General features: G+C 42.9%; 1 protein-coding gene across 4 annotated transcripts in view; it reads right to left on the bottom strand.

Annotated features, from left to right (window-relative positions):
* nhsa (Nance-Horan syndrome a (congenital cataracts and dental anomalies)) overlaps positions 1-13648 on the bottom strand; it is a 66986-nt gene extending 53338 nt beyond the window's left edge. For 2 of the 4 annotated variants that reach the window (XM_085264235.1, XM_085264238.1), the window contains exon 1: positions 13190-13648. In XM_085264235.1, the coding sequence (XP_085120361.1) occupies positions 13190-13469 (280 nt within the window). In that variant the 5' untranslated portion in view covers positions 13470-13648. The remainder of the gene's footprint in view (positions 1-13189) is intronic. The other 2 variants (XM_085264236.1, XM_085264240.1) reach the window with 2 other exon arrangements.

The following is a 13648-nucleotide window of genomic DNA, read 5'->3' as shown; positions in this document are numbered from 1 at the left end:
AGAAAGTGAAAGGAAAACATGACACACACTAAAACACAAACAAACCCTGATGTCGGGTTGGAGTTTAGCAGTATTCCTAAAGGAGGACAGAGCCAATATGAAAGTCAGTGCTTCTAATGAAAGACACCTTCCGCCGCATTTTAAGCTGCAGGCTGACAGCCAACAGATGGGGCTTGAGCACAGCACTGCCTTTAGGTATTTTTCTCTGGTGCATCACATCCTACTATATCAGATACACCCCGAGGGAGGGAATACTCTCTTGAGATAAAACGATGTGAACAATCCACAGCAGACCGACCCTCTATTAGTCCTGTGATGCAACAGCGGTCAACACAGCCCTCGCATTTCCCATAAAAGACTCCCCATAAAAAGCTATTTCCAGGAACCTTTTCTCCTGGGTCTGAGAGCGAAAACAAGTCAAAACCGCAACTGTAGTGACCGAAACTGTAAATCTTGTTTTTAGACAATCAGAATACTTTCATAAGGTAGCAGCTGATACATATAAAACAAAGCCACGGGGTCACGTTTCATATGAAAACAAACCTGAACTCCTGTCCTGCTGTGATGACCCTTGAAATCACTGTTTCACACACCTTGGGGCATCAAAGCAGGATCGCTATCCTGCCTTCCTTCTTTTTGGTTGCATTCACTTTCTCTGCTGATTTACTGCTTTTCACTGTTGACCACAGCACTCATACTTTACCAAATTAACTGAGGAGAAAAAGTTTTCCAGTCAGTTTTCTTTGCTTCCCAAGCCCATATTCCATTTATCAGGACAGCCCCTGCAGTACGATCAGCTTCCCTCCAACAACAGCACGGCAATTCATACTCAGCACAACGGCAGCTTTAAACAGTTAAAAGTTGAGATCAAACAACTATTGCACTGTTACATTTCTTGACAGTACTCTTGTTTTGTCTTGTGCTATAAATCCAGCGCTCCCCTTTTTGTCCCCTCTCCCTATCCTGACTCACCGCAGCAGGTTTATTTCAACTTGAGCCAAGATGAAAGCCAAGAAAGAAAGACTTAGCCCAACAGGAAAGCTAAAACCAAATCAAACTTAAAGTCCCATCCATCTATCCGTCCATCCCCCTAATTCAGGGTCACAGAAGGCCTGGAGCCCATCCATCCATCCATCCATCCCCCTAATTCAGGGTCACAGAAGGGCTGGAGCCCATCCATCCATCTATCTATCTATCTATCTATCTATCTATCTATCTATCTATCTATCTATCTATCTATCTATCTATCTATCTATCTATCTATCTATCTATCTATCTATCCATCCATCCATCCATCCATCCATCCATCCATCCATCCATCCATCCATCTGCTATTGATGCCTGCTATGCTCTCTTGCTGCTGCTCTGTCTGCCTTCTACATATGCAGATATGAGCATGGAAGGTCAGGAAGCTCCCAGATTCATGCTGCCAAATATTACTGCAGTTATAAATAATAATTTTCTTTTGTCTGGGTTGTTTGAGGTGTACCCATATACAGGATGCAGAGCCATGTGAAGTAATCAAACACAGAGTAAAACCAGACAAACTGACAAGGACAAAGGGAAACACTGACTATATACATGCAGAAGGATGAAAATGAGATACAAGTGAAACAGAAAGTAAACAAAAAATAATTAACTAACACAAAACCTTGACAGAAGTGGTGTGACTGAATTAAAACTCAAGTAACAAAGCTCCTCTGCTGTAGATGGTGTGAGCGGTATGAAGATAGAAAGTAGAAAAAGCCCCAACAGCCCTACAGCAGTTTCGATGGAGGTTATAAATCTGGGTTTGCGTCAAATATAATTTCACTTTATTCCACCAATCCCCACTTCCCAGAGTGCTGAACACTTAGGTGTTATCCCCCCACTTAGCTGCTGATGAACTGTGCCATTTCTTGTGTGTACAGTATACAAAGCAGTAGTTTGTTATGGTAGACTTACAGAACACAGCTCCACACAAGCTCTGGACAGACATAATGCCGGGGTGTGTGAGAATCTAAACAGGTGGAGTCTGTGGATTTACCTATTGTGCAGAAACAACAGTACGACATTTCTTTCAACACATGTTTCCAGAGCTCAGATATCAGTGGAAGTTCCCTCTGAACTCCCCAGTGAGCTCTTCAGGCTGGTTACTGGGAATTTCCTTCAGGATGAGAATCAATTTCTTGGAAATATGTCAGAAATAAGCTAGAATATCCCATTTTCTCTTAATTACATAGATAACGGTAAGAACTGACAGTGGAAGTTTGAGGTGTTATGAGATCAGTAACAATGGTCACAATAAACCTCAAAGGATTTCCTTGGAAATCTAAAGAACTCTGTTTCTCTTTCAGTCTGAGTCACAGGATGCTTGATTACTCCAGTTTGACTCCAGTGAAGGTCTGCAGTCAACACTGAGTCTGGAGCCCCTCATTTAAAAAAAACTCACTGTGGAGTGATTTATACACAAGTGCTGAAAAGCTGCATTAAATATTAAACCAAGCAGATTTACTGCGAGTACAAAGCGTGTATTTTCAGGGTTGATTGGTGGTCAGTAAATGTTTAATTCAGAAAACTGAAAAGCAGAACATAATGGAGAACAGGTCATCCATTTTTATGGCACTGCACTTTTTTGCTGCTATAGCAGGATGGTCTCTTCCCAGTGGGGCTGCTGGGAGCGGAACTGGCTGAATCCCAAAAAAAGAAACTAGGATACTGAAAAGAGGGACAGTGATAGAGAGAGACTCTGAGAGCTCAGAGAAAGCTTGCAGTCAGAAGGGAAGAACAAAGTATAAAAAAAAAAGCCGGAGGCAGTGGACAGGCTCCGAAATTACTGGCGAAAATAAAAGATTAATCGGGATGGCGAGGAAATGTCCCAGACGAGGAGGGTAAGAAGAAGAAGGGAGGAACAAAAGCTGAAGGAGGGTGAATTTATGTGCTTCACGGCACAATGAGCTGGTTAGTGAAGAGTCATCCTGACCTGTCCAGTGTTATCTGAGGCATTAAACCTCGACTCGTCCGAACAAACGGAAATCCGTGTTTTTCCTAAAACAGAAATAATCCCCAGAAGACTGCAGGAATAAATAAAGGAATGAGTTTAGACAGTGACATGGTGTTGAAGTGTCAAGAGGCAGACCAACAAAACCTCTGTATCCAGGTCAGTTTGTTCAAAAACACTCCAGCGGCCTCTTGTATCACCAAAAGTGCAAATCAGTGTGACGGGAGAAAGCCCAGAGGAGGGAACAAGCACAGCAGGGGGCAGATAAGACCGCAGAGAAAGAGTTGGACTCTGAAATGACAGAAGTCAAATGAGAGGAGCAGAGGGAGGTTCATGAGATCACTTGGAGAAGGTTTTTTCTTCAGCAGTACCTCCTTTTGTGTATTTTCTTGTCGTTTTTGACCATTTGATTGATAAAAGTGGCGTCGTCTGCCTGAAAAATCTGACAAAAACACAATAGTTAAACATTAAAGTTATGATGAGATCACACAGGGAGAAAGCTATAAGAATGTAAGCAACACACTGTCTCCTCCCACACGATGAACAAACTCAGTGTGACCTTTGCTGATTTGCTTACTTAAAAAGCGTCGCTGAATTTTGTGACAATGTTGCTAAGTTTGCGAGGTCGACATGAACCGAAGCACCATTATCACTGCTGTGAGAGGAGCGGCAGGCTGTCAAGCAGAGATGGTAAACAATGTCACATTTTTAGAGCGCATTAGACCTTGGTGAACTGAAACATTGATAAAATCATGTAAATGATCACTGAGAGACAAAGTTACAGGCAACAGAATATCTGTTTTTTCAGAGAGAGTTTCTATAATATGATGATGATATGGGACGATTTAGTCACTGAGTTTCAAAAAGAAATCAAATACTTTGCCTGACTGCTTTTAATCTTTAAATACATTTGTATTTTCTCTGGGTTTTACCAGCACGTGGCAGGATGTAATGCACTGTTACCAGTCAAATGTCATTAAACAACAAAAACAGACTAAGTATGTACAACTTCCTGCTGGGAGTCAGACCGGTAAGGCCTGTGTGGTGTGTGAGATTAGATGCTACTGCACAAACAAGGGAAACATGCAAAGCCAAAGAAAGACGGCCACGGCTGTCAAAAACTCTCACGGACAAATCTAGCACTGCAACCACGGGAGCGCTTTGGGGTCAGAAAAGTTTCTAAAATCGACCTAAAATCAACCTCCATCCATCCATTCGCTTCCGCTTATCCTTTTTCAGGTTCGCGGGGGGGCTGGAGCCATTCCCAGCTGTCTTAGAGCAAGAGGCAGGGTATGCTCTGGACAGGTCTGTCACAGGGCTAAAGCTAAAATCAACCTAAAATCTGAATCTCAGTGTAAGACATATGTCTGCGTGTGTTTGCTTGTTTCTCTGGCCACAAACTCCAACTACACGATCAGGATTGGAGCAGCCAAACTTGGCAGAAGCATACATCTTTGCCCCCTGATGGGTCTTATCTTTGTTAGATGTTATGATTGCCTAGTTATAGTTGCCTAGTAACCACCTATCAAAGAGCCAAAATTACCTGTTTTTTGCCTTTATGCACCTACAACACCTTATAAAAGCATTGTATCGTTTTATTTTCACAGCCAACAGCAGAAATAGGCCAAAGAATACTGTAATTGAAAACAAACATCTTAAATACATGGAGAAATCCAAAGCTTGAGCACCTAAACAGCCATTCTAATATGGGAAAGACACCTAAAACCCTCAATGTCACAGCTTCTGCTTCTGAGGACAAAGGAAGCAGATAAAAATAGACCTAAAGTGACGGGCTTAACGTTTACACACACCCACATATCCAACAGGTGCCTTCTGTTTTAGCATCACTCGGGTGATGGTGCGGTGATTGATGAAAAGGCTCTTTCATCTTTAAAAGACTCAACCTGGCTGATCCGTGCGCTTGTATACAGAGGCAGGGTGAGGGAAGTTCACATTCCAGTCAAAGCCCAGTCTAAACACCTGCATGGCAAAGACTGCTGAACAATCACACGTGTTTCCTGCCTGTTAAAAAGCCACTCTGTCAGTTTCAACTTACATTGCTCCAGATTTTTCCAGCGTTTAGTAACATTGCATGAGTTTCTTTAAAGTCATGACGCACAGTTGTGGTCAAGAATCACTTATAGAGTAAAATTCACTGCAGTCTATAATGTTGTGTTGGTAAAAAGTCTTTGAAATATAATTGCAAGCATGCACTTAATTTAAATCTCTTCATATTTTTTACATGTATGACTCACCATCAGTGTTTAAGATCCTTTATCTTTTACTTCCTACTAATGTCTAACAGCCGACAGCGGGCCAGCTATTCATGTGGACTTCAGAAGAATTCCACTTGACTTTTTATCTTTTTTTTTTGCCTGCAAAGATCCAACTTCTCTTATGAATAATACCATTGCATAATATTTAAATGTGTCTTGGTGCCGGTGGTGATCTGAGAGGAAGGGAAAAGCAGGGTGGGATATAAAGTCATTTAAAGGCAGTCTTGAGTTAGGGAATCAGCACGGGTGCCCTGAAAGGCTTCTTGTGAGACAAAGGCCAGCCGACAATGGTTTTACAGCCCTGCGAGCTGTCAATATTTCTCCAGGTTGCCACGGAAAAGAATGTGGTGCGACGTCGTAAATGCATGCTGCAGTAAAGTTAGTCTAACCTGCACAGATGTGTATATTTGATCTTTGGAGGAAATGTTGTAGTTTCAGCTGCAGTACAGGATAACAGATGCGTGTGGATAGACGTTTGGGCAGATGTTGTGGAAGAAATCTTCCAGTTTTGTCTGTTGGCGACGCTCCTGGATGCACTAACTGGAGCGCTATAAGGTGCTGAGAGATAACAGCCATGTTTTAAAGACTTCACATTGGGAGATTGGAAGGGCGACATGTTGCAAGTCACAGGTTAATTTATAACAAAAAATAAAGCAGTTAGAGAAAATGTCACAATGTGGGTAAGCCCAGAATCATGATTAACATCTGATTACTTGCCGTGCCCTACGGAGGTCATGTTAGCCATAAAACGACAGGCACTGTACTGAAATCTGAGTCAACTTACAGGACCTGGAGGAAGTAAAAGACAAAAAAGCAGCCATGAGTAACAACCAGGACGAATGACTTTGTTTACTTTATTGATCTGACAGTTTAATTAGACCAGGCCCAGGACTGGGTTTTGTCGGCCTGGCGACCTGTGGCTATTCAGCCTCATGTCAAACGGTAAATCCACTTTAATTGGCCGGTCAAGTCTTTAGAGGGCGAGTGATAAGCAAGATGGAGGCGGCTGTGTTTGCTCTTTTGTGTTTTGATGGGCTGTGATTGGAGGGGGTTGGGAGGTCAGCGGGCTTTTAAGGTCAGGGGGTGGGTGGCTCCCCCTGCCACCAGTGAATTGGAGAATTTTATTCATTAACTGTCTGTGTGGTAGAGACGCTCACATACACCTCAGGGCAGAGAGACGCGTTATCATGATGCTTGATTTCTGCTCTAAGCAAAACCTTTCACCAACAACAAACCAACGGTTCACTTTCTCTGGAGGAACCGGAGCCTATTCACCTGAAAATATACAAAAGACCAGCAGAGGGATTTTAGCAGACAGCCTGAGGAGCACTTGCACTCATGGAGGGTCCCACCTCAGGAATGCAATGTGTAATAACTAACACGTTTCACTCAATCAAAGCAATGAAAAGCCTTAACCATAATTTTAGCGAAACGCCTCCTTTCATAAACAAACAGAGCCTCCAGCTTCTCCCCCTTTCTCCCCTAATGACACCAGCTATCCAGGCCAATTTAGGGAGCATGTGTGGGGTGCAAGGTCTCAGAAGTGCAAGGGAGCGCTGTGGTTTCCTGGTCACTGGCTTTTTGGGAATGGTTGACTTGACAGAGCGGTTCAGCAGAAACCACTTCAATCGCAGGCCAGGCAACCCACCCGGGGCTGAGGTGCTGAGACGCACACGTAAATGGTAAAATGGTAAATGACCTGTATTTATATAGTGGTTAATGAGGCCTCGTGAACGGGAAGCCTTCAGTTCAGTTTGGTGCAAAGACTCAACTTTAAATATAGAACACAAAACCAAACAACGAGTTTGGTCCAGCTTGATCAGCTAAGAACTTTTTTTTAATAATCTGCTCCATAAAAATGCAAAGTCATGGAGATGAATATAAACCGCAAAGGAAGTAGAAAGAAATGACATCAGCTATATGACAGTTGAATGAAAACAACAAGCCTCAGCATCAAGGCTGTCTCGGCCTTCTCTGTGTCTGTCTGGGAAGAGGAGGAAAGGGGGGGATGGTGCAGGAATGAGTGAGCAAAGTCTTTGAAAATCTGCTCTATAATTAGCTGGGCTACTATATCAATGGAAGGTTGTCTGGACCTGCAGAAATATGCATTCTGATAATGAAAGGGAAAAGAGAAGCGGAGAGTCGAAAAGCAGTGATGTATTTCCTCTCTGTGTCTTTCTCCCTCTCTGTTCCACCATTACATAAACTAATCTCAGTTACTTGACAAATAAAAACCGAATCACATTAGAGGACGCTACCGATAAAATTTGATTTCCCTCACTGACAAAACATTTCCTTCCTACGTTATCTGAAGCTCTGTGATGAATTCCACCATTGACAAATATTGACTTTGGATGGACTCGTCAGCGCTGCCTCACTTAGTAAATCAAAGTCGCAGTAATGGCTCAACTGGATCAATTAAATGCATAAGAGAACGCTGTCGGCAGAATAATGTGGGTTATCGGTCTGAGCTGCTTCAGCGGAGTTTAAAGCACCGAGGGGACACGCTACTGCCATCCACAGAACTTCTATTACAGGCTTGCAGAGCTGCACGACAGTCACATAGATGAAGTGGAAGACTGGAGTGAAGTCCACAGACAGGATGGTTCGGAACGTTCGTCATGGGCAGTTTAGGCAGGAGAAAAGCTCCTGTGAAAGTGAGGAACTGCTCTCGTCTTAAATGTTACATAAAATGCAGTGTTTGTGTGTCAGAGAAAGTACTGCGTGACCTGATTTGTTTCATTTCAAACACGTTTGATGACTTCTTTGACAGATACAAATGTAGTAAATGTGTCTTCTGCACACTTTGTCTTATCTTAAAGATAAGGTGTTGGTTCTGGTTGACCGTGGAATTACAAGCCATTTTACTGCATTATTCCAGTAACTACGCCCAGGAAAATGGCACAATTTTAAATGTACACATCGATCGTGGCTCAAGAGTTGGGTGTTCGTCTTGTAATCGGAAGGTTGCCAGTTTGAGCCCCGGCTCGGACAGTCTCGGCCGTTGTGTCCTTGGGCAAGACACTTCACCTACCGCCTACTGGTGATGGCCAGAGGGGCCGATGGTGCGATATGGCAGCCTCGCCTCTGTCAGTCTGTCCAGGGCAGCTGTGGCTACAACTGTAGCTTGCCTTCACCAGTGTATGAATGTGAGAGTGAATGAATAGTGGTATTGTAAAGCGCTTTGAGGGGTCCCGAAAAGTGCTATATAAATGCAATCCATCATTACTATCATTATATCACGCCCCCTTCTATTTTTCATGAATGCCAATATACGTATACATAAAAAAGCCAAAAAAAGGCCAAATCGTTAGATGACAGTTCAGGTTTTTCTGTCAGAGTTTTTAAGTCGTTGGTTGACTCCTGCCAGTCTAAAGTGTCAAGCTCCATGTTTTTTTGTTAATACCAAAGCTAAAACCATTAACTGTTAGCTAATGTATCGTTTTAGGCTACAGTTTCTAGTTTTTACCTAAATAAAAAGATCTTTAAAAGCATCACGGCAGTTGAAAACATAAAATCAAGAACCAGGGAAACGTTACAACCGAATAGTGTATTTCTAGTTCTACTGATGTCCAGTAAAGTGAATGAGGTCAAGTGATATTCGCTGCTTTCGGTGCTGTATGTTGACAAAACTATTGATCATACCTCATAATCTTTGAATTCAGGTGTTTTCAGTCCCATTTCTACACCCAACAGGTGCCTTTACAAACATCTGTAAAAGAATGGGTCATTCTAAAGAGCTCACTGAAGTCAACAGTGCAGTGGTTAGGCCTGATTTAGACTTGTGCAGAGAATCTTTGAATAGAATATGACGTAACCATACGTAAGTGGGAAACAGGCATTTATGCTCATGCTGGTGCAGTACATGTTAATTACTGTATGGTCATGCCCCGGTGTTTTATATGAAGTGCCATCCAACTTGACAAAAATAAAATGCTAGGACTTTTCCCCCTCCTGGGTCTCCATTCTTTGTTTTCGACAGTTTTTCCCAGAGGTAAACATACTCGTCCCTCTAGTTTTTCCACTTCTTTGTACATTCCTTCACGTCCATTCTAACAGTTTAACCAATTTCCCTTTAGGAATTTGTTGACATTTGTGAATCCCTGCATTGATGCTAAGATTGTTATTTCTTATATCGAGACAATGACTCATAAATTCAAACACTGCCAAAAATGCACAGCAGGAATCAATGCCGCTGCTCAGGCCAGTCAAAATAGTTGCAACCCGATGTGTAGTTACATTTCACGGATGCACATCAGGTTAAGTCATTACTAGTGAAACATACGTCAGGTATAACAGTATTCCACCAATGCAACAAGTCAGTTAGTGAAATTTCTTCCCTTCTAGATATTCCAAGATCAACTCTTTAATTGTATAATTGTGACGTGAACCTCACATGAACATCTGTACAAAAACTGTGCACTGGGAGCTTCACTGCATGGGTTTCCATGACTGTGTGCAGAGGTGCACATATGTTTGGTCTGTGCCATAACAGTGCTAAGTGCACAATTAAGAATTAGAGCTATAACGGGTAGATTGCTCTACACAAATCCAATGCATCATTAAATTGTACTCAACAACCACCCCCACGACTGTCACAGCATCCAGGTTTAACAACTTGGCAGAAATCACGCAGTCCCTCCTTTGCTCTTAGCAAAAACAGTTTTCTTGCAAGCAGCTGAAGCTACAAATTAAAACCAGACAGCTTCCAGTAGTAAAAATCTGTCCCTTCCCGACAGACGCTCTATATTCATATGCCAATATCTCTTTATAGAGCTTATGATCCGATGTGAACTAATGCCAGCTCATTGGTATTACTTCTGTTGTTTGAAGCCTTTCGTCAGCATTTTACGGCGTTACTGAAGGTTTATGTTGTAATACTACAACCAGTAACAAGTCTTATCACTTTCAACTGCAGTCACAAGATTATCAGGTAAGACTCTGCACACAGTTTGCACACGAAGGTCTTGCAGTGGATTTAGGGAGTTCAGATCTCGTGCTGGAGTTCTGCTCAGTTTGTCTCTGTGCTGCTATGAGTCTGCTCTGTTCCTCCTTTATTCTGGATTTATTCTTCTGCAGTCTCTGGCGTGGTTTGTACAAGGAATGTGGTGAACTGCCAGCCATGCGCTCTTGGACCAGAAAAGCCAGAGGGCCACTTGCCGCCACAACTATTACAGCGCTTCATTCGTACTGAGCCAGTGTAACCTAAAACCCAGCAGAGTCCTCTAACATGAGACTACACGGAGTAGCTCTGATGGCAGTTCAGCTCACTGATGGGGTGTCACAGGAGAACTGTTCAAACACAGGACTTATATGACTTGTATGTGTTTGCGTGTGTCCAAGAAAGAATACCAAAAAGAAATGACAGATTTTTACTTTACAGAGGCAATGCACAAGAAATCAATGAGAGTGAGAGCATCAATTTCAGTGTTTAAAGACAGATTTGCTAAAATGTAAAGTACAGTACAGCACCTATACAGCTGGTGTAGCTGATAAAGAATCAAAGCAATCAAAGTAAAAGTGAAAGAGATGCACAGCATTCCCAGCAAAAAAGGACTCGTTTGACCCAAATGTGTCAGCATCTCAGCCTGGATTTAAAAACATGCCTGCATGCAAATATTACCACAGCGAGCTGCAATATTAAAGCAGCAGGCTGCTAACGTGGCACAGCAGAGCAATACCTTACCAACAGGTTAGCATCTGATCCTGCATGATTCACTATTGGCGAATGAATCTACATTGCGTCCTCCACCTCCAGCAGTCGTCCTGTGGTCAAGTCACAGCCACATCATGAAAGCCACCCCACCCCCCCTCGCAGTGCCTACTGAGCTATCTGTGCTCCATTTACACCAATTGTCATTCAGATAGGGCAGGGTACTGCTGTTTATGGCTACCCGTGACACACATTAATATGAAAAGCATAATTAAGAGCAATTAGGCTTTTCTAGGGAAGGGGGTTAGCTAGAAACACAGCATGCAAAATCTGTTGTGGCGTTTCATCCAGTAATATTACTTGCATGTATTACTTGTATGTAACAACAGTAAATGTTTAAAATGGGGATAGAAGCAGCTTGAATTAAGAGAGGATTGCGATCACTTGAAAGGGGTAGCTACCATCACCGTTGCCTTTGACTTACAGCTTCAAGATAACCCATGAACGAGAGACTCCTACTGATCATGTGCGGCTTATTGTGACTGAATCCTACAAAACAAGCCACAAAAAACTACACACATCTGTTGATTAAAAGAAATCTCCGAAGAAATCTTAAAGTTTATATTGAGTTTAAGAGGGGTCAGCAGATATCCATCCTGCACATAAATACCTTAAGGCAAAGTAACCCATTCACAGACCTCAGGAAGCAGGTTCTGCATGGGGAACATGCGAGGACTTGCTGAACGTAAACTAAAAGAGGGGGGGTAAATGCACTGGGGTATATCCAGGCTGCAGAAACTGTTCTGGGGATGGATAATTGTGGGATGTGGACAGAAGAGAGAGGGGTATGCAGGTTCTCTAAGTGCTTACTTGAGAGGGGTGTCATTTTAAACACACACACATACACACACACACTTATCAAAACACATCACCCCCGAGTCACTCAGGGAAGGGAGATTAAAGGAGCGAGGGGATGGCCACATGCTGTGTTATCAGGCTAATGAATGCTTTCTGGTGGCCAAGCAACGTTTTACATATGAAGAAGGGCAAGTGTGAATAACATGTTTAATCTTAACACGCCAAGAAGTCAGCTCAGGGCAAGAAGTCTTTCTGTTTTTACAAATAACAGCAGCCCACACCGACACTCACCGGAGCTTTTACTTGTCAGAAGGTTACCGTAGTGAGAAGGACGGAGGAAAAAAGACCTGCTTGCTTCTTTAATTCATTCACGGTTAAAGTGAATTATGTTGGAGCTTGATCACACATGGGTGAAAGTGAAAGGGCCAGAGACAGGGGCATCATAATCCTCAAACTTCCTCATATCGGTATTATGGCAAATAACTTTAGGGATGAGCCTTTTCCTCACATATCACAGCTCCATATCCTCCATGTAATATACACCAAGACTGCCATGATTCTGATGGTCTTGAAAGGGGAGATGACCAAAAATGATCAAACTGAATTTTTCCTGCTCAAAACGAGCCTTTGGGGGATGACTGCACAGGTAAGCAGGACTAGTCTATAGTAGTTAAAGCACACCTGTTGCCTTAGTTACCAGGACTCTTTTAGCTCTTTAAGAAAGAAACATTATGGTAAAATGGGTTAAATTAAGCCCGACAAAATACAGATTAAAAACCTTTTTATTTTCTTTTGGTAGAAGGTCAAAATTCTCTACTTGAATGAAAAACATTCATGCATAAGTTTGAGCTCATTAACAGTGGTATCATTTTTAAAAAATTCAAATCTTCTCTTTCATTGATGCACACATGTTCTCTTTAATCATAGCATATTTAAGTGGTTATATATATATTTATTAGAGGTCACTAAAGAGCCGCATATGGTTATGATCTGTCAGGTTTTAATGTAGTTGTTAAATCTGTGGCTCTTTTATGTCAGCAAAGAAAATGCTGATGGAGAGAGTCATTGCTTGGGTGAGTTATAGCAAATTAATAGCCGGATTTAAGTGGCTCATAGTTTGAGGCTGGGACAGCCAAACTGTCACACACCCATCGGCGTGGGAAGACAGCACAGGTCTCTCTGGAAGATATATAAAAAATAAAGTTATTAAATGACCTTTGAGCCACTTTGTTACAGCTTGGGCTGGTTTTGAGCTACTGTAGCAGCAATAACACAACTTTTATTTAAATCTGCGTCATTTTTTGGAATAAACGTCACTGATGGAAAATAAAAACGGTGCCTCCTCGTGCAGCTGTCTCCCAGAGCCGCGCGCTCGCAGGCAGCTCGGGTATAAGCAGATACTCAGAGCGGGTCGGTACTCACGCACTGCCTCCTGTTTGGGGTCCAGCTCGGAGCAGGTCTGTTGAAGTTGGCCGATCCTGCCCTGGAGCCCCCGGACCCGCTGGTTGGTGGTTGTGAGCTCGTTTTCCAGCTCCTGGAATATGGAGTAGGCATGTTTGGCCAGGTCCGACAGCTGCCGCAAGGTCCGAGATAGAGCCACATTACTGATGGAGACCAGATCCTCGAAAACCAGACCCTCCTCGTTTGGGACTTGATACCTGCACAGTAACTGGGGTTCCACTATTCTTTTGGCAAATGGCATATTGTTGTGGAGCGGGAAATAAATCCAAGAAAAGTCACCCAGGAGTGAGAAGAAAGTTGCTGTGCCCCCTCGGCCCCCGATCCAGTTTGACTGAACTCAGCTGCTGCTGCCGCTGGTGCCCCCCATCCTTTCATTTGTTAGAGAGGACTGTTGTGCTCCTCGCCGCTGCGCCGGGTCAT

Source organism: Mchenga conophoros, linkage group LG23 (assembly GCF_057382185.1).
Source record: "Mchenga conophoros isolate Kocher_MC1m ecotype Shallow Benthic linkage group LG23, M_conophoros_male_GT1.1, whole genome shotgun sequence".
NCBI classification, from domain to species: domain Eukaryota; kingdom Metazoa; phylum Chordata; class Actinopteri; order Cichliformes; family Cichlidae; genus Mchenga; species Mchenga conophoros.
The sequence above is the reverse complement of the archived record's forward strand: the minus strand, read 5'-3'. Positions and strand labels throughout refer to the sequence as shown.